This window comes from Sebastes fasciatus, chromosome 14 (assembly GCF_043250625.1).
Source record: "Sebastes fasciatus isolate fSebFas1 chromosome 14, fSebFas1.pri, whole genome shotgun sequence".
NCBI lineage: Eukaryota > Metazoa > Chordata > Actinopteri > Perciformes > Sebastidae > Sebastes > Sebastes fasciatus.
Genome location: NC_133808.1, coordinates 19720417 through 19740414, shown reverse-complemented (window position 1 = coordinate 19740414; position 19998 = coordinate 19720417). Strand labels below are relative to the sequence as shown.

General features: G+C 40.1%; 2 protein-coding genes across 2 annotated transcripts in view; both read left to right on the top strand.

The window, feature by feature from the left end:
* The window catches only part of prmt2 (protein arginine methyltransferase 2), a 303518-nt gene that overhangs the window by 149105 nt on the left and 134415 nt on the right, over positions 1-19998 (top strand). The gene's annotated exons all lie outside the window — the stretch shown is intronic.
* LOC141782806 (sacsin-like) lies at positions 80-19974 on the top strand. The gene is made up of 8 exons (XM_074659561.1): positions 80-181; positions 768-813; positions 3819-3906; positions 4714-4825; positions 6165-6311; positions 6426-7857; positions 7993-8081; positions 8181-19974. The coding sequence occupies exons 2-8, from the start codon at positions 773-775 to the stop codon at positions 19121-19123; spliced, it is 12852 nt and encodes a 4283-aa protein (XP_074515662.1). The 5' UTR covers positions 80-181; positions 768-772; the 3' UTR covers positions 19124-19974.

Genomic DNA, 19998 nt, shown 5'->3' with positions numbered 1-19998 from the left:
GTTTCCTACAAATGATACTGAGACTTTAGCGGAAAACGAAAGAAACTAGTGCACCAGGAAACAAGCGTGGTTTTAGGGTTGGGCATCAGCAGCCTTTATAAAGAGGAGAACGGATGGAACTGCGGTTCTTTGTCAAACTGACAAACACCAGAACGGATGAGACTCTTCAAATATGACTGAGGTACAGTTGTTTTTTTGTTTAGTTTTTTACTAATGTGTAGTTAATTACTAGCATCTTTATCAGCATAACTGAGTAAATTAACCAACATATTATGTGGCATTATTGGGGGGGAAATGCATGCAACAATAAGGAAGTTGGAGTAACAGGAAGTTGAAAGTATTTAATGATAGTGAAATTAATCCACGAAATAAAATTTAATTAAGATCATTTCATTCTTAATTTAAGTTCTCAAAAGTGGCATCACGTGACGGACACAGAAGTTGTTATTCCACCGTATTCTCTGAGATTAAACTCACAAATGTACAAGAAAAAAATCAGAAATTATCTGAGTTTAAGAAGTCTAGTTTTCTCTCAGAACACTTGAATTACAATATGCTGAAAGGTTATAATGGATTTTTTGCCCGATGATGCCAAAACATTCTGCCTGCTGCAGGTTCAACTATTAAGTGTAAACTCTAGAAACCTTGAGTGCATGCAGGAGAGTTACTGACATTTAAATTGTCTGTGTGGTAGCAGGTGTGGCCATCACGTGGATAAAATGAGTTTGTTCTGTAATGTAATGCACTGTCCTCTGACTCTCTTACAGCATGCATGCCAGGAAGGATGAGTTCCAAGACAAAGAAAAAAACGCGGTGAGTTGCACCTCTTTGTTTTTATGTTGTTTTATGTGCAAACTGAACCAACAATAGAGGAACATGCTATTTTGACCAAAGTGCACTGAAGCAATATTTGAGTTACTGACACTGATTTCTTAAGAAACTTAAGAAATACAAGACCTGATTTCTTAAGAAACTTAAGAAATCAGGTCATCCCTAGCCATATGACTGCCTAGATTGCTTTTTGGGGGGAGGTTTTGCATACCTGCATGTATATATTGCCTATAAAGCCTCTGCACATCCACAGAGGTGTTTTCAGATAATCTGTCTGATTAGACCTCTTCTCAGGACCGTGTGGGTGTGTAAAGACCAATTGATTGATATCTTCCTGTCAGCTGTTGTTGCACCTGTTAGGGCGGGACAAATTGCATATTTATCATTCTTATTGGTAGATGAAGATTATAATATTTTTTCATCATAGCTCCACCTACCTTCACCCTGAGCAGAGGTCTAATCAACCACAATAACTGAGAACACCTGAGTGGGGGTTCAGAGGCTTTAAATGGAAAAAGAGCATCATCCTAAAATCAGCTGAAAATTATGTTTTTTAATTTTTGACCTTCCTAAGCACCATCGTATTGTACAAACATCAACGCTGTATCAAACAGATGGATCTATGTCACTTTAACCAGTGGACTTAGAGACTTTCACTGTTAAAGGTCCAATATTGTAGAAAGTATGATTTTCATGTATTTTATATTATAAAGCAGGTTTAAGTGCTGTTTAAATACTGTGAAAGTATCAAAGCACTCAATATACAGAGAAATACACACAGCCCGTATTCAGAAATTGTGCGTTTGAAACAAGCCGTTAGGATTTCTGTCCATTTGTGATGTCACAAATCTACAATATTTAGACCATTACACGGTTTTAAGCGTAAACATTCTAAATGTGTCCCATTTTATTTCCTGGTTGCAGTGTATGTAAATAACATCATCTGACAGGAAGCAAACATGGACCCAAACTGTTGCCAGGCAACGCAATTCCGTTGCAATTCCGTTGAAATGCACTAAAACAGAGCATTTCAGACAGAGGGTAAATACAGGCATATTCAAGCAGACAGTATGAGGAAAATAAAGTTTTTTTTAACATTAAAGCATGTAAACATGCTCTAGTAGAAACACAAAATACAAGTATGAACCTGAAAATGAGCATGATATGGGAACTTTAAATCTGGTTTAAGTTTGGCATGGTGAGAGAAACGGGCAGTGACACATGCATGAGTATTGAGAGATCATGTTGTTGTCATGGCGACTATCTGTGTGTCAAACACAACTACTCAAGAACAATTCGTGATAACAAACTTTTACTTGACAGGTTCATCCTGCAGAGTAGGTTCAATAAATAGACGTTGAAGAAACATGTTGCATATGCCAATACAGTTTATGCATAATAATGAATAATTCGTTTAAAGGTCCCATATTGTGCTAATTTTCAGGTTCATAATTTTTCATACTGTTTACATGCTTCAATGTTCAAAAAACACATTTTCCTCATACCGTCTGCTTGAATATGCCTGTATTTACCCTCTGTCTGAAACGCTTTAGTGCATTTCAACAAAACTGCAACTGAATTACGTTGCTAGGCAACAGCTTGGGTTCAGGTTTACTTCCTGTCAGCTGATGTCATTCACATACAGGCTTCGTTGGAAATCACTTACCATGCACTACATACTCAGTATGTGTACTATCGTTCAACACACTTTTGTGTGAATAAACAATAGTATGTATCTTTTCGGATGCACTGAGCGGTAATTTACGTCGTCACTTCCTGAGAGCCTCCTTGCCGGTTGGAAACGTGTAACCATGGAAACATGTACCAACTTCATGTGACCATGTGAGAATCAAAGTCAGAATTAATTTAAAAATTCTATTTAATAAATATATATATAAATCTTATACTTACAGTTAAATTGAAGCGTTATCGATGTTACAGAGCTGTCCGTCAACGTCTGTTATGAACATTGTCATTACTACAGCATTGCATTGTGGGATATTTATGCCGCCGTAGTGTTCAACGTCGCATACTGTAATATTTCACCAGAAATAGTATGCAATTCACGTACTATTGGTTTCATAATAAGGTTTCGGAGATACTGAAATTTCTCACATATTGTTTAAGCGAACTAAATAGCATGTTATTAAATTTCGGACGCAACCAATGTGCAACCGGAAACAAACTGGGGCACATTTACAATGTTATGTTTAAAACGGTAAAATGGTCTATATGTTTTTTTGTTTTATTTTTGTGACATCACAAATGGACAGAAATCCTGACAGCTTGTTTCAAAGGCACAGTTTCTGAATATGGGTTGTGTGTATTTCTCTGTGGATTGAGCGTTTCTATACGTTAACAGTATTTATTTAGCACTCAAACCTAATTTATAATATAAAAGACATGAAAATCTCACTTTTTACAATATGGGACCTTTAAATATATTAGTATAACTAATAAGATAGAGCTCATATTTGTACTACTCATGGTAAGTGAGGGCAAGTGCTGTGTGTTGGTGTAGAAATGAGAGCTTAGCGGCATGACTGATTATGCACAGTAACAATATATGACTATTGCATAACCATTTACAAGCCCCTATACAGGAGAGTTTTTTATTAGTCTTGTAGCATCCACCTGCATAAATTCCTTACATTAATTCGACTGTTTGTAACTAGTTACAGCTATAAGATTCAAATTCATATCCATACCAGTCATGTTTTATGAGTGGACATTAGGTAGAGAAAGTGCCTTGTTTACAATATACTAGTGAACATTTTGGCTCTTATTGGCCTACAAGGAAATAGTATCTTCTAATTTCAAGTAAAACATTTTATGGCTACACATATAAGTCAAATATAGGTATGTGCTGGTTGGACTTGACTCTAATCCCAGCTCTTCCTACCTTAGTTGCTTCAGGAGGACTCACCCTGTGTTGATTTGAATTTTATCCCTTGTTTCTCACTCTTTAATCCTCCTGCTTTGTTTAGGACGTCCTTTGGGGCAACAGCGCCGCCCTTCATTGACTACCTGCAAGATATTCTACGTCGATATCCAGATGGTGGACAAATTTTGAAGGTGGGTACAATGCTGTCAAATATTGATTAACTATAATAATTACATATAATAATGACTTTACATAACATTTCATATGTTTCTAACTGATGCATAGCATTATTCTTTAGATCTAGCTTATACACAGCTGGAGTTTGGACGTCTATTTCTTTTGGTGTGACCAGCGTGGTTGCTAAACATGTTGATTCTGCTTAAATTTATATTGAATCCTAAAAACAGGTAATTTGTATTTGATTTACAGACATTTTGCATAAGAAATATGAAAAAATATTCAAATTGCTTTTTTTTGTCCTGCCAATAAAACAACATTACACACAATGAATGCATTTATCACATTAGTATTTAATTGTATTAAACGTTGATGTTAAAATGTTGAATTTGATTTCATTCGATTTTGCCTCAGTGGGAGTACTTAATTGGTAACTCCATGTATGTTGATAGTCTATCAATTTCTCACTGCAGTTTTAAGTTTCGAAGTCTCTGATTAGACGCATAGTGTAGTGTAAACTGGGTGGAGATGAGCCGGAAATACCATTTCACCAAACACAAAAAACAACATTACAACAAAACCATCAGATAGGTGAGGGAGATGTCAATCAAGCACAGTTTGTTCACGCCCACACAATCCTGAGAATAGATCTAATTAGAAGAAAACACCTGTGTAGGTGAACTAACTTTAACTATACTCGTGTGTAGCCCAGATTTGGAGCTTAGCAGAGTGGCCGTAGTGAAGAGGAACGTGGCGGCAAACCGTGAGTGTTAACTTTGGTCTGCTAAGCTCTAATGGTTAATGTTTGTATTTGTCAACAGGAGCTGATTCAAAATGCAGATGATGCTCAAGCCACAGAAGTGATTTTCATCCATGATGAGAGAAGCTATGGGACTGAGAGCCTTTGGACTGATGCATTGGGAGAATACCAAGGTATGCAGGATGATCAGAGAATAGCCATGCTCTAGGGAGGTTATCATATAATTTTAACAAAAATGTATATCAGAAAATTTGATAAATAGAGCAAATAGGAGGTAGCTTGATGACCGATGATTGTCAGCTCCCAGCAAAGAAGTCCAATACTCAAATATCAGCCCTAGAGTTTGTATGTTTTGCTTGTTTTTATGTGGGTTTCCTCCCATAGTCCAGTGTGGTTGGCCAAAGAGGATGTGTGTGTGTAATGTTTTTTGTTATTACCACAAAAAAAAAAAATTCCTTGACAATAACGGCTTCTTGCCTGCTCTGGCGATCCAACACAAACTTGGTTCTCATGATCACTTGATAAGAAGGCATTAGGATCTGATATGCTATAATGACAACAAGAATTAAAATATTGCACATTGTGGATTAAAGTCAGGGCTATAAAGTGTCCAGACATTCATTTTTCATAAATGAATGGATCTGAGAGCTGCTGGAAGTGTTGAAATCTTTAAACTTAAACCCTACCTATTCAGCCACGCCTTTGATTAAGAATGGTTATTTTATTCACTTATTTAATTGTATTTATAATTATTTATTAAATTTTATTGGTATTTTATTAACCACTTACAGTATTTAAGTTGTACAATTTTATTGTATTTTATTAATCACTTAATGGATTGTATTTAAGTTGTAAAATTCTATTCTATTTTATTGTTATTCTATTAATCACTTATTTTATTGTATTTAAGTTGTATAATTTTATTCTATTTAATAGTATGTTATTTTTATTAATCTAGATTTTACTTCTCACTATTTTACTAATAATACTGTTTTTATGGCTTTCAAATCTATTTTAGTGCATTTTTATTATTTTATTGTATCACGTACATTAGTCTCAAATTGTTAAATTGCTGAATTATTTTGTCGTTTGTGTTGTTTTTACAGTCCAACACTTGTTCAGTCTAACCTGTAGGAAAGGTGGAATACAAATAACGTTTGATTGATTAAATTCAGCAGACATAAGGAAGTCTCTCCATTATGTCGCTGGTTACAGTAGACTGTGCTCACCATATTCCCCACAAGACCTTAACATTAATTTTAATTGTAATAAAAGAACTTGAAGTGTACCCGTCTTAGTTAACAGTTTACAATATTGAGACCTTCTAGCAGAAATTGCCTTATGTCTACTGATTGTTTGTTTACAATCTCAGCCTCATAAACATTTTGCTCAATGCATGCTGGATAGACTTAAAAATAAGCAGTTACAGAGAGACCGGAGAGAATTAATGAACACACAGATGCATTACCCTAATGTCATAAGCACTTTTGTACTTTTTTTGTGTTTGCAAAGGTCCTGCTCTCTACGCCTACAACAACGCAGCGTTCACTGAGGATGACTGGAAAGGAATCCAGATGGCAGGGAGAAGTGTCAAACGCAATGACCCAAACAAAGTCGGGAGGTTCGGAATCGGCTTCAACTCTGTTTACCACATAACAGGTGAAACTACGTACAGATACACACGTATACCTAATTGTGTCAGTTTAAATTTGAGTCTTTAGAGAACATGCATAGTTGATTAATGGGACAATATGTGTTTTACTTTACTCACAGATGTGCCAAGTATATTCAGTTCAGAGCACCTTGGCATGATGGACCCCCAAGAAAAAATATTTGGCGAAAGAACGGGAGGTTTTCTGTGGTCTCTGGATGATGCAGAGCACCAGGAAGCTCTAACGTCTATGCATGATCAGTTCCAACCCTTTCGAGATATAGTTTCGCTTGTAAGCAGACTAGAATGGTCAGAAGTCATCATGAAGGATCAACACTTTGACGGGACAATTTTCAGGTTCCCCTTGCGCAAAGAGGCATCAGATATTTCAGATAATCTGTATGACTCTGACAAGGTGGTTGACCTTTTTGATAGCTTCATTGCGGATGCAGACTTGAGCCTTCTGTTCCTGAAAAATGTGACCTCTGTGTCCTTGATACATATCGACGTACATGGCACCGTTAACACCAGACTTGAAGTGAAATCCTCAGTCCCCACAGATGTGGTTCTGGAGTCAGAAGAGGAGTCGATAATCGAGGGTTCTACAAGGTTCAAACTGATAACCCTCAACTCAGAAGACCACAAAGAAACAAAGTGGCTTCTGACAACCTGTACCATGAAAGAAGGCAACGTAGAAAATCTTGATTCACTTGCAAAAAAATTGAGCTTTTTCCCTCAAGTTGACTTGGCATTCCCTTGTGGTGAGAAGAGAGACTGTGGTGAGAGTAGACTGAGCTGCTTTCTCCCCCTCCCAAACAATGAATCCAACAAGACAGGACTCCCAGTTTACATCAACGCATGCTTTGGCCTCACAGACAACAGAAGACACATCAAGTGGCAAGAGGAAGACCAGAAACACGACGAACACGCTGTGTGGAATGAATTGCTGATGAAGGAGGTGCTCCCACAGGCATACCTCACGATCATTAAAGATGCCATCAAACTTGCCCAAGAATCTGTTCTGCCTGTCTCTTCCGTGTACGACCTGTGGCCAGATATCGACCAGATAAAGCACAAAGAAAAATGGTATGGCGTTGCTCTGGATGTTCTTCATCACTTATTCAGACAGGAAGTGGCTGTCCTCTCTCTTGCCAAAGATGAAAGACAGTTTATCACTCCATCGGAAGCTGTGTTCCCCTGTAATGGTCCAACAAGCCCTGCCATATTGGCCGCCATTAAAAGGACTTTGGTTTCCTGTGAAGAAAATCTTGTCACTTTACCAGGTAGTGTTGCAAGAGCTATACATAAGGCCCACCCACACCGCAACACCCTAAAACATGTGACCCCAACTTTCCTAAGAGACATTCTCCGCAGGATTGGCGTGCACACCGTCTCTAAAGACGACAAACTCTGTCTTTTGGAGTACGTTTTGAGCGATGGAAAATACAAAGAGCTCAAGGGTCTTCAGCTGCTTCCACTCAACGATGGCTCTTTCAGATCTTTCACAGACAGAGAGGAGGACACTGCTTTAATTGACAGAAACGAATTTCCAAGGTAGGTCTTTAATTTTTGGTTAATTATTTAGATTTTAAAATAATATCTTTTTTGGTCATTCAATGTACACTAAGATAATATGCAAATGTCATATTTTTGTTACATGCACAATGAACAAACTTACCCTCTATGCAGAGTCTTGCTACCATACTGCAAACACCTCTTCATCCCAGATGATCTCAGTCCAGCCTGCAGCACCCACCTGAAAGAACTGGCCAGAAAAAGTAGGAATCTAATTTTATTGAACAGTGATTTAAAAGTTATTTACATCTGTCACCTGCTTGTTTTCACACTACACAAACATTTGTATATGTATTTTTCAGATTTATTCAAGGTCATCAACATTGACGCAGATCGGGTGGCTGAATATACGAGGAGGTATTTGCCACAGGACTGGAAGCAGACGAGGACAGGGCTTGTTACCTGGGACATCAGCAGCAGCCAACATCCACCTTTAGACTGGCTCCAAGAATTCTGGAAATTTCTCAACACTCACTTCAAAGAGTTAAGTAATTTCACTGGAATGCCATTAATACCAGTCAGTCCTCTGTCTGTCAGTCAGCCTGTATCACTAGCAAGACTAGAGCAGAACACAACCCTCATTTTTCAGAAAAACAAGCAGGGGAACTTGCCGGAACAAATAGCTCAGTTAGTGAACAAAGTCGGTGGCACAGCGGTGAGAGGAAACGAGTGGCTCAAGCACGAAGACCTAGACTCGTATGTTCTGTGCCCATCTCCAAAGAATGTCATGAAAGTCTTGGTGAATTTAGTTTCACAGGATGTCATCAGAGAACTCGAGACTGCCTCTAACAGAGCACGAGAAGAACTGAAAGATTATCTCTCTCGTCTGGATTCTCTCTCAGTCACTGAGAAAGATTTGCTCTCCAAGTTGCCTCTGTTTCAAACCATGAAAGGATCCTGCGTTGCCGCTCAATCAAAACGGGCTGTGCTTCTAATTTCTGGTCTAAAAGTACCAACAGAGTTCCCCATGCCCGATTCAGTTGTGCAGTGCGCAACTGAGGCTGATCGCAGACTGTTGCAGCTGCTCAAAGTCGATCTCTTGGACACCGCCGAAGCAGCCAATCTCCTCGTTGACTGTATTGAGAAGGGGGCTTGCAGGAAAGAAGACACTGAGAAAATCATGACTTGGATTTTACAGCACGGTGATGTCCTTTTCTCTCAAAATCAGACCTTGAAACGCAGATGTAAGGACTTGAGCTTCATTGGAGTGAATGGAAAGCTGAAAAAGACCTCAAGCTTTTTTGATCGAAGAATTGAAACCTTTAAAGTCATCTTTGAGTCTGATTTCTTCCCCCCACCTTTATACACTCACACATCGCAGATGCTGCAAAGCCTAACAGATCTTGGATTGCTAAATAAAGAAGTAGATGTGTCACCTGAGCACTTCATGCATGCCGCCACACTGATTGACAGATCACATGTTGACTCTCAAACTGAGGCTCTCAAAAGAGCTCAGGTGCTCTTGAAGATGTTGGATACTAATGATCTGCTGTCAAAGTTTTCTCATGAGCAACTCCATCGCCTCAAAATGCTAAAATGGGTCCCATGTGCTAAGCCTGGTAATGACAAAAAATCTCAGACAAGTTGTTTCTTCTGCCCGGATGAGATAAGAGATTCTGTGTACGAGGACATTGTTGGGCATGTAATGCCTCTGGTGGGAAAGTTCAGTGACAGAGTTAGCAGCCAACTTGGTCTCAAACGCCTACCCCCACCTGAAAAAGTGATAGAGAATTTGTCAGTCTTGACATCAAAAGCACAGAAAATGAGTGATCCTGACACAAATGTGGATTTCAAAAGGAAGTTGCATAGCATTTACAAACACATGCAAGACCACATCTCTGAATTTTCAACAGTGATGAACAAAGACACGGCCTGGCTGTGGAGCCACAACAAGTTTGTATCACTTCAGGATCTGGTTCTAGACTACCCACAAAATCTTGATTTGAGCTCTTACATTGGAAAGGTGCCAAAAGAATTTCGGCCATACAAGAAGTTGCTCCGGGAGTTTGGCCTGAGAACGGTGCTTTCAGATGAAGAAATTGTTGGCATTCTTCAGTCTATCCAGCAAACCATTGAAGAAAGGCAACAGCCATTTGCAAGTCCCTCTGAGGTAAAAGTGTCAATAGAAATCCTTAACTGGCTTTGGAGAGAGAAGAAGACCATTCAAGATGACATCCCAGTGCCAGTCCTCTTAGAGGGTGAACAACATACCCTTAAACCACTGTCAACAGCAGTCTTCTGTGATGTGAGCAAAAATGGGTTGAAAGAGCTCAAGTACAGCCAGGAGGGAATTCATGTCTTACATGAGGAAATCCCAAAAGCAGCTGCTGAATGGTTTAACATCCGATTTCTCAGTACCTACATCCTTGATCCAGAGTTAGTGGGAATAGAACAGTGTGGACAATCTGAACCGATAACCACGAGGATTAAAAACATTCTCAAAGAGTATGATGAAGAAAGTGACATCTTCAAAGAGCTCATTCAAAATGCAGAGGATGCTGGGGCAGAAGCATGCAAATTCTTGGTGGATTTCAGAGTGCACAAAGACGCCCCCGAAAGTCTCATTGACCCTGACATGACACTTTGTCAGGGACCTTGCCTTTGGGTATTTAATAATGAGCAGTTCACAGCGGAGGATTGGGATAATATTGTCAGAGTTGGCGCTGCCTCGAAGGAAAACAAGGTGGAAAAAATTGGAAAGTTTGGACTTGGATTCAATACAGTGTATCATGTGACAGATGTTCCTTCTATCCTCAGTGGCAACAGTCTTCTCATACTTGATCCAAATGTAACTCACCTCAAGAAGCACATCAGACACAAAACAAATCCTGGAATCAAGCTGGATCTCTCTCAGAAACGACTCTTTCATTGCTTTCCTGGTCAGTTTGGACCATACGAACGCATTTTTGATTGTAATTTCAGCAGACAAAGTCCCCCTGAGCCCTATCCGGGCACTCTGATCAAACTACCTTTCCGAACTGAAAAAGAGGCTCTTGAGTCAGAAATAAGTGCAAAGGTGTATCTCAAACACAATATCATCACTTTTCAACAGCACTTAACTAACAATTCACAAACTCACCTGCTGTTTTTGAAGAACATCAATACATTATCTCTACAAAGTATGTCAAACGATGTTTCAACTCCACCAAGAGATGATGAAATCGAAACCGTCCTCACTGTCTCCAAAACCACTGCGAGAACAATGAAGATTCCTGATGAAACCGTGACAAAGCAGCATCAAGCTGAGAAATCATTGGTGAAACTTGATGGAAAATGCAAAGAGGTCATTGACTGCAGCACAGTCAACATTGTCCAAATAACCAGTCAGCAATCTGGTGTAACTGAAGTCCAATCCTGGCTCCTGTACAACTGCTTTGGGACCCATCAGTCTTTGCAAATGGCTCTTCAAGGAAACAAGCAAGCCAAGTTCTCTTTGCCAATCGGGGGGGTTGCTGTGCCTTTGCAAAAAGATCCAGAAACTGGGAAACTGGCCCCATTACAAACGGATCTTGTTGGACAGGCATTTTGCTTCCTTCCTCTTTCCATTCACACAGGTCTTCCAGTCAATGTAAATGGAACATTTGCTGTGACGAGCAACCGAAAAGGTCTGTGGGAGAGTGGGGTGAAACATGACTGGAACAAAGCCCTTCTTCAGGATCCTGTACTGACAGCATATGTTACTGCACTTTCGGCACTAAAGAAAATGTCTGAAAACGAGCAACTGGAAACTTACTGTTACCACACCTTTTGGCCTGATAGAGAGAAAGTGAGTGAAACTTTCAAGCCTTTGGTTGATGCATTGTACTCCACCATTGCTCAGCACTCCATTGGCCCAGAGCTCTTTAGTGATGGAGAACATTGGTGCTCAATGAACAATGCCATATTTCTACACGAGAGCATCGAAGAGGATGAAGACATCAGTGCACTTGCAGTGCAGGTGTGCAAGGAACATGCAAAAGCACCCAACCATGTTGTTTCCCTTCCACTGTGGTTGAGAAATAGCTTCAAACAGGCTGGCCTAGAGCAGGTTTTACAGAAGAGAACATGGAACTGGGACAAGTTTTACCAAGAAGCAGTGTTTAACAACCTTGGTACCATGGACCCTAAGAGTAGAGATACTCTTGTGCTGCATGCTATTGACCTTGATTTCAAAGAAATTGACAAACTACTGGTCAGCTATCCATGCATCCCTGCAAAAGGCGGACAGCTCCAGCACATCAGGAAACTTGTGAATCCGTCAGGGAAAGTGGCCTGTCTTTTTGAACCAGAAGAAGGACGCTTGCTTGGTGGTACCAAAAATGACTTCTGCTCCCCCAAAAGGATTCAACGCTTGTTGAAACTTGGAATGGCAAATGATCGTCTCCCACTGGAAGACATCACAGAGAAAGCAGGCACAATCCCCAAAACATGGAGCACTGACAAAAAGAAAGCATGGGGGCATTTGAATTGCCTTCTTGAACTTATGAAGAATCACATGAATGATGAAGACTCTCTCCACTGGGAAACACTGAGGATGACTGAATTTCTCCCAGCATTTTCCCCCGGTGATACAAAAATGGAAAGAAATGTCACACTTAAAAGGCCCACTGATATTTTTAGTGGCAAATGCTCCCCACTCGTTAGCATGACACAACACGTGCTGGATCATACCAATCTGAAAATACACAACACTGATCCAGTCCTGCAAATTTTGGGAGTCCATGACAGTCCAAGGCCTGAGAATGTGTTCCAGCAGCTGCAAGAAGCATGTGAGCAATCTCAATCCATTGACACATCCGTGCTTCACAAAATAGCGTGTGAATGCTATCATTTCCTGAATCAGTGGCTCAGTGATTCTGGGGACTCCACTTTCATCTCACAGAGGGCAAATTCATTCCCATTCATTCTTGTTGGCAGTACATTTGTAAATGTGAATCATGTAGCTGAGAATGGGCAATTTGAAGCAAAACCCTATCTCTATGTACTCCCAACTGCCTTCATTGATTTCAGGAGGCTCTGGGAAAGTGTAGGTGTTGAAAAATGTTTTACAACCGGTCACTTTCTGACTGTGCTCCAGGAATTGCACTCTCAACATGGTAAGAAGACCCTGCCAAAGAGTGACCTAACAATTTGCCTCAAAATTCTAAAAGGAGGGATATATGAGGCCAAAGAGAAAACAACGGTTGACTATCTGATACCCAATGCAGATGGAGTTTTACAACCTGCAAGTGAGATGTTTTTCGACGACAGCCCATGGATGCCAGTCACTTCAGGTGTCACATTATGTCACGAGGATATTCCACGTGTTATGGCTCGCCACTTTGGAATCAAAACTACCAGGCATCATACCCTGCAAAACCATGTAGTTGAGAACATTTCACCATTCGCTTTTGAGTTTGAACAGCAGGAAAAACTAACTGTTCGAATTAAAAACATAATTTCAGCCTATCCATCAAAGAAGGATATCCTTAAAGAGCTTGTCCAAAATGCTGATGATGCAGAGGCTACAGAGATTCACTTTGTTTGGGACAAACGCCAGCACGGCAAAGAAAAAACATTTGGGAAGAAATGGAACCAACTGCAGGGTCCAGCACTGTGTGTGTTCAACAACAAAGTGTTTTCTGATGCTGACCTGGCTGGCATTCAACATCTGGGAGAAGGAGGAAAGCACAACTCTCCAGGGAAGATAGGAAAATATGGAGTAGGATTCAACTCTGTTTACCATCTGACTGACTGCCCATCAATCCTCACTGGAGATGAACTACTCTGCATTTCTGATCCCAATCAAAAATACATTGAATGCCATTCAGACAAACCACCAGCTGGCACTGGCTATAAACTAGCTGACACTTTCAAGACCATGTACATGGATGTCTATGAATCCTTTCTTCCAGACAAATTTTCTCTTAAAGAGGGCACCATGTTCAGATTACCTCTAAGGATGGGTACCATGGCAAACAGCTCTAAAATATCACAGCAGGGAGTCACTGACCATGACATGAAGGAGCTATGCTCTGCACTCTCTGAAGATCCTGAAGGACTTATTCTCTTTCTGAAAAACATCTGCAAAATACAAGTCCATGAAATCAATGAACATTCAGAGAAACTTGAAACAATCTTCATGGTTGAAAAAAAAAACCCAAAGAAATGCAGAGAAATTAAAGATGCCTTTGTAAAACTTCAACAAAATGCGCTGCAATCTGACAAACCAATAACACCAGAGAAGTTAATTTACGGAACCGTGATTTCAACCTCTGACAAAAGACAAACTAAATGGATCATTGCAGAACAGTTCGGCTCATTCAAAAACAGAGAACTAACACTATTGGACAAACTTCCCCAAGCAGCAATAGCGGCGCGTGTGAGCACAAAGATGGGCAAAAGTTCAGATATAACACCATCCAGCCCTATGATTTTTAATGGGGAAGCCTTTTGTTCCCTTCCTTTGCCAGGGAAAACTGGACTGCCAGTGCATGTCAATGCAAACTTTGAGGTAGATTCTGCCAGGAGAAGCCTTTGGAAAGAAGACGGGCAAAGTCTGAAATCTAACTGGAATGAATCTTTGAAACAAAATGTCATTGCTCCACTGTATGCAGATCTCCTTCATTACATCAGCCGTAGCATTGCAGACAAGAAAGTTTCTTCTGCATGTGTTGAGTCATACTTCAGTAGCTCGTACTTGTGTTTTTGGCCAACTGTGACCAAAGATGTTGGTCAGGTTTGGCATGAAATGATACATGAGGTATACAGATCAATCAAAGAAAGAGGCCTTAATATGATTCCAGTGTTGAGGAGTTCAACACGCGTAATTGCCGGCCGAGAATTAATGGAGTACTCTTTTGACTGGTGTAACGTCAGAGAAACTGAAACAACTAAGGCACCATACCTGACACTCCCAGCAATGGAAGAGATCAATCCCATTTTGGAAGATCTTGGAATGACATTGGTTCCTTCTTCCATGAACAGAGTTTGGACAAGTTTCAGAGCCGCTGGCATTGAAGTGAAAGATGTGAATCGTTCAACTGTGCAGACTTTCCTGAGAGAAAAATCCCTCAATGACCCAACCCAAACGGATGAAGATTTACCGTTGCCCATAACTGCCACTCTGATCAGAGATGAAACAAGATGTTCAAAGCTCTTGAGATTCTGCTTAAAAGATTTCAACTGGAAAAAGGTCAACTCCAGTCTACTCGATGGGCTTCCACTTCTTCTCACAAGAGACAAAGTTTTGAGAGTGTTTGACTCAAAATCTCCCAAGCTGATATCAAGATATGAAAGTCTGTTCTTTGGCTACGAGGACCACTTTGCAGATTATCGGACCAACACAGCTCATAGTCACGCTCTACAAAGTTTAGGCCTTGTAAACAGTTTGACAGTTCCCTGTGCAGCGGATTATCTGAAGCCGTTAATTCAGCAGCTTCTTCAGAACTGTGAAGTTGATCTACACAGTGGTCTTCATGTCCCAAACGAGACCATGTTGAAGTGGTTGAAACCACTTTGGATGTTCTTAACAAGTCAGATTAAACCTGCAACATCTAGTGGTGATGAACAAAGTCTGACAATAAGTGATGTGAGGAAGCTCTTCAATGACTGCTGCATTTTACCCGTTGTGTGTCCAAGTTTGAACAACAAGCACTTCCTGCAAGCAATGAAAGACATGCCGAGTGTGATTCAGTTTGCCTCAGAAAAGGACATATCAGGCATCCTCTTTAAACTTGGTTTTATGAAGCTTGACACTGTATTCTTCATTGATATACATGTAGGCCTACATTCACTTCTATATGCTGAACTTATGGATGTGAATGATAAAAGCTCTGTGTTGGACCAGGTCTTCAACATTAACCACTCAGAGTTTTCCAAGCTTTCCAATGACGAGATGAAAGAGCTTCAGCTTTTCCTGCTGTCTGGAGAATCCAGGTCCAAGGACAAACACGAGTATCAGAGAAAGCTCAAATCCTTGCCATTATTTGAAACGATACATGGTAACCGAGTGAGGATTGATGGACCTAAAGAGGTATTTGTCCTAGACAGCACATATTCAAAGACATTTCCGGATTTGTTCACCCTGTCCGACAGCAACAGCATTTTCCTCCAAAACAGTCCAGAGAACGGCAGTCTGTCACAAACATTGAACATCCAAACCCTGACTGATGTGGACTATTTCATGAAGTTCATCCTGCCTGTTGTACACACACTCACAGAGATGCAAATGCTTCACTGCCTCAAACTTTTACTGTCACCAAAATTCAGTTATTTTCAGCACAAGGACAAAATCATCTCCTCAATGAAGACAGTGAAATTCATTCGCAGTTCTCAAGGCAGATTGGAGACAGCATCACACTACTTTGATGAGAGTGTTGAGCTATACAAGAAAATGTTGCCCCAAGAGAGATTTGTGCCTGCAGGATTTTGGACTGAGTTGAGTAAAGGAAATCTACCAACAACAAAACCAAAAGACTTACTCAGAGACCTTGGCATGAAGCATGATGTGTCAAAAGAGGACATAATACATTTTGCATTTCAGTTAGAGTCAGAAGCAAAAGTAAACGGCCAACTTGAAGAGTTGAAACTGAAATCATCATTAATTTTCAAAGCAGCCTGGGCTATAGTGAGTAATAAAGAAAACAAAGAGGAAAAGTTGCTGGAGAGCATAGCTGACATCAAGTTCATTTTTCCTGTGAAAATTCGAGAAGAACTGTGCAACTATCACCAACCATTTGCTGCTGAGAGAACTGCTGTTAAAATCAGAGGATCTTTGATGGAAAGCAGCGATCCAAAGCATCAAGAACTGATTTGGTCTGCAATGCCGATTATACATCTACCGGTTTATAAGACAAAGAATCTCCTGAAATTGATGACAAATGCAGGAGCGCATGAACAACCACCCTCACACTGTGTAACCAGTAACATGAGCAACATCTGTCAGTCGCCTTGTAAAACTGACCAGATGATCCAAACCCGTGGTAATGTGTTTCGAAGTGCGTACGCCTACCTGCAAGCAAACGGGTTTGAAGGCCAACCATTGGCTGGTCTTCCTGTTTTGTTGGTTGAAAAAGACAAAGAACTTGTGAGGACTGATGATGCGTCTTTTTCACTCCCCCATGAACGCGAGTTTAGACCATATTTGTACAACGTTTCTCCGCAGGATGTCATATTCGCAGACTTCTTCAAGAAAATTGGTGTAAAGGACAAACCTACTGCAGTGCAGTACTCTAATGTTCTGGCATTAGTTTATGCAGATTCCTGTGATAAACCACAACTACAGCCAAACCAACAGAAAACTGTGAAACGTGCTGTTGAGCAGTTTTTCAATTTATTGGAAACTCAAGAAAGCCAGTCCCTTGTTGACGATGTAAAGACTTTGTATCTTCCTGCAGTAGATGGTAAATTATACCCATCATGCACACTCCACTACAATGATACAGTGTTTGAGACCAAAAGGTTAGAAACAGCGCTGGAGAATAAATTCCTGTTGCTCGAGAAACTCAGTGAATGTCATTTGGGCAGTGACATATATGTGCATCATCGATTGCTGCAACTGCTGCCTCAGAAATTCAAGCCTACAATGCTGTCTCAATTCACTGATGAGAAAGTGGTGGAAACAAACATGCAGCTTTGTGAGCTTGAGACTGACTGTGACTTTAGTGGATGGTTTGACAAACATCTGTCTTCCAGAGCATTTACACATGGACTCATTTGCCTTATCAGAGAGCAGTCTCGGGGAGAAATAACACAAGAAGATGCTACTGACATGTGCAAGAAGACCTTTGGCAGTATTCAGATTGTCTGCTGCAAAAGTCTGAAAACTAAGCTTTGGGTTAATAAACAGCCACTAAACAAAACTGCCACCGAAATCGATGTTTTTGTTCAAAAAGGGCAACAAGGTTGCATCTTTTACTTGAAACACAACGATGCCATGGAGCCCATGGTGCTAAATGACATCAATATGACATTGACAAAGGAGATTAATGCTCTTTTAGGGAACCGAATGGCATCAAATCACCTCCTAGTCCTTGGACAACTTCTCGTGTGTGACAGTTTGCAAGATGTCCTGAAAACTCTGGCTAAGAATGGGATCCATGACAGTGCTGAAACTGAAAGCCTCCTCCCCAATCAAGCAGCCCCTGGAACAGAAATTCCAGAGGAATGGCATGACTCCTTGGACATGAACATGCTCAATAACTTTGAAGAGGGGGAATATGTTGGCTACAGCACTAACGACAAGTACATTTATGCAGTTATTGTTGAAGAACTGCCTGGGCATTCTGGATCATATTCACAGAGATACAAAATAGAAATTGGAGAAGATGAGCCAATTGAAGTCAGTTGTCTTGACCTGTATCAGTTCAAACGACAAAAGAAGCCAGAACCCAAAGGGAGGACTTGCACATCTGCTGAAGCTTCTTGCATGGAACTGGTGCCACTAGTTGGGGCTGCGCCACATTCTTCCCAACCATCATCTACAAGTTCGTCATCTACGAGATCCTCACCGGCCTCTATTGACGAAGCTAAACGTGAAATTGACAAATGTTTGACAGAGATCTGGACTCTTCCCGAGGAGGAGAGGCATAAAGCCATCAAACGATTGTACCTTAGATGGCATCCTGACAAAAACCCTGACTGTCAACTTCTCGCCACCGAGGCATTCAAATACTTGCAGAATCGAATTGATGAGCTCATCAATGGAAAAGGCAAAGGAAAAACTGCAGGCCCGTCCTCCCCAAGCAGAAACTCCAATTTCAGCAACTTCTATCAGCAATGGAATCAGGAGGCCAGGCATCACCGAGATGGCCGAGAGAGATTCTCTGGAGGCAACCATTCCTACAACTTTTGGACCCATAATGAAAATGTTCCAAGGCCGAACAAAGAGGAGGCCCAGCGCTGGTGCAGACAAGCTCGCTGTGATCTCAACGCCGCTCACAAAGATGTTGGTGGGGCGAGCACAGAGTGGTGTCTGTTCAAAATCCATCAAGCAGTGGAAAAGTCTCTCATAGCTGCAAAGTATAAAAGAGATGGTCAACATCCTGCCAGCAGCTCCATTTCAGCCCTTGCCATGCAAGTTTCTCTCTGCAACCTCCAACTGAGAGGTCTGCCTCAAATTGTGGAGAGTCTGAAGACGCTGGGAGTGGACGCCAAAAAGACTCAGTATCCAAACTGCCATCGATTTCCCCATATCCCAAATGAACAGTTCAAATCAGAGAATGAACTGTTGGCAGTGGAGCAGGCGTCTAAGCTTCTCCTTAAAGTAGAGGCATATGTGAATTAGGGATTCAAGACACACAGACGTGTCATGTTGGCAATTTAAGATATTTTGACATGTTAAAAATGCTGTCAGCCATATTGTGATTTTTGAAACATTACTATAAACAAAATAACGGTATCATTTGTTGAACAGGACAGACATAAACATGACTATGTTATGAAAATGAAAAAGTTTGTGTTATTTGTGACTCATTACTGAAGACCTAATCATATAATCACTTTAGGTATTTGTTGAGAATATAAATTTCAAAGCATTTTATGCATTGTTGTCAACATTTATGACAACTCACCGAGGACCAAAGTAATAACTGTATGACTGTTATGAAAATGGAAATATGATTTTTTGCAATATTATCATTTACAACTACTCACTTAGGATCAATATAATCACTGTATGACTTTGTTATGAAAATATGATTTCTTTTTTGCAATGTTATCATTTACAACTACTCACTGAGGATCAATATAATCACTGTATGACTTTGTTATGAAAATATGATTTCTTTTTTGCAATGTTATCATTTACAACTACTCACTGAGGATCAATATAATATCTGTATGACTTTGTTATGAAAATATGATTTCTTTTTTGCAATGTTATCATTTACAACTACTCACTGAGGATCAATATAATATCTGTATGACTTTGTTACGAAAATGAAAATATCAAAGGTTTTTGCATTGTTATCTTTTATATGTACTCACTTAGCTTCAATATAATCACTGTACAACTTTGTTATGAAAATGAAAATATTAACTTTTTTTGCAATGTTATCATTTATATTATAGTGAAACACTGGCACATACAGAAATGATTGTGTTGTCCTTAGAAATAAATAAATAAATAAAATGGAATTGTTGGTTTGTTATCATTTATAA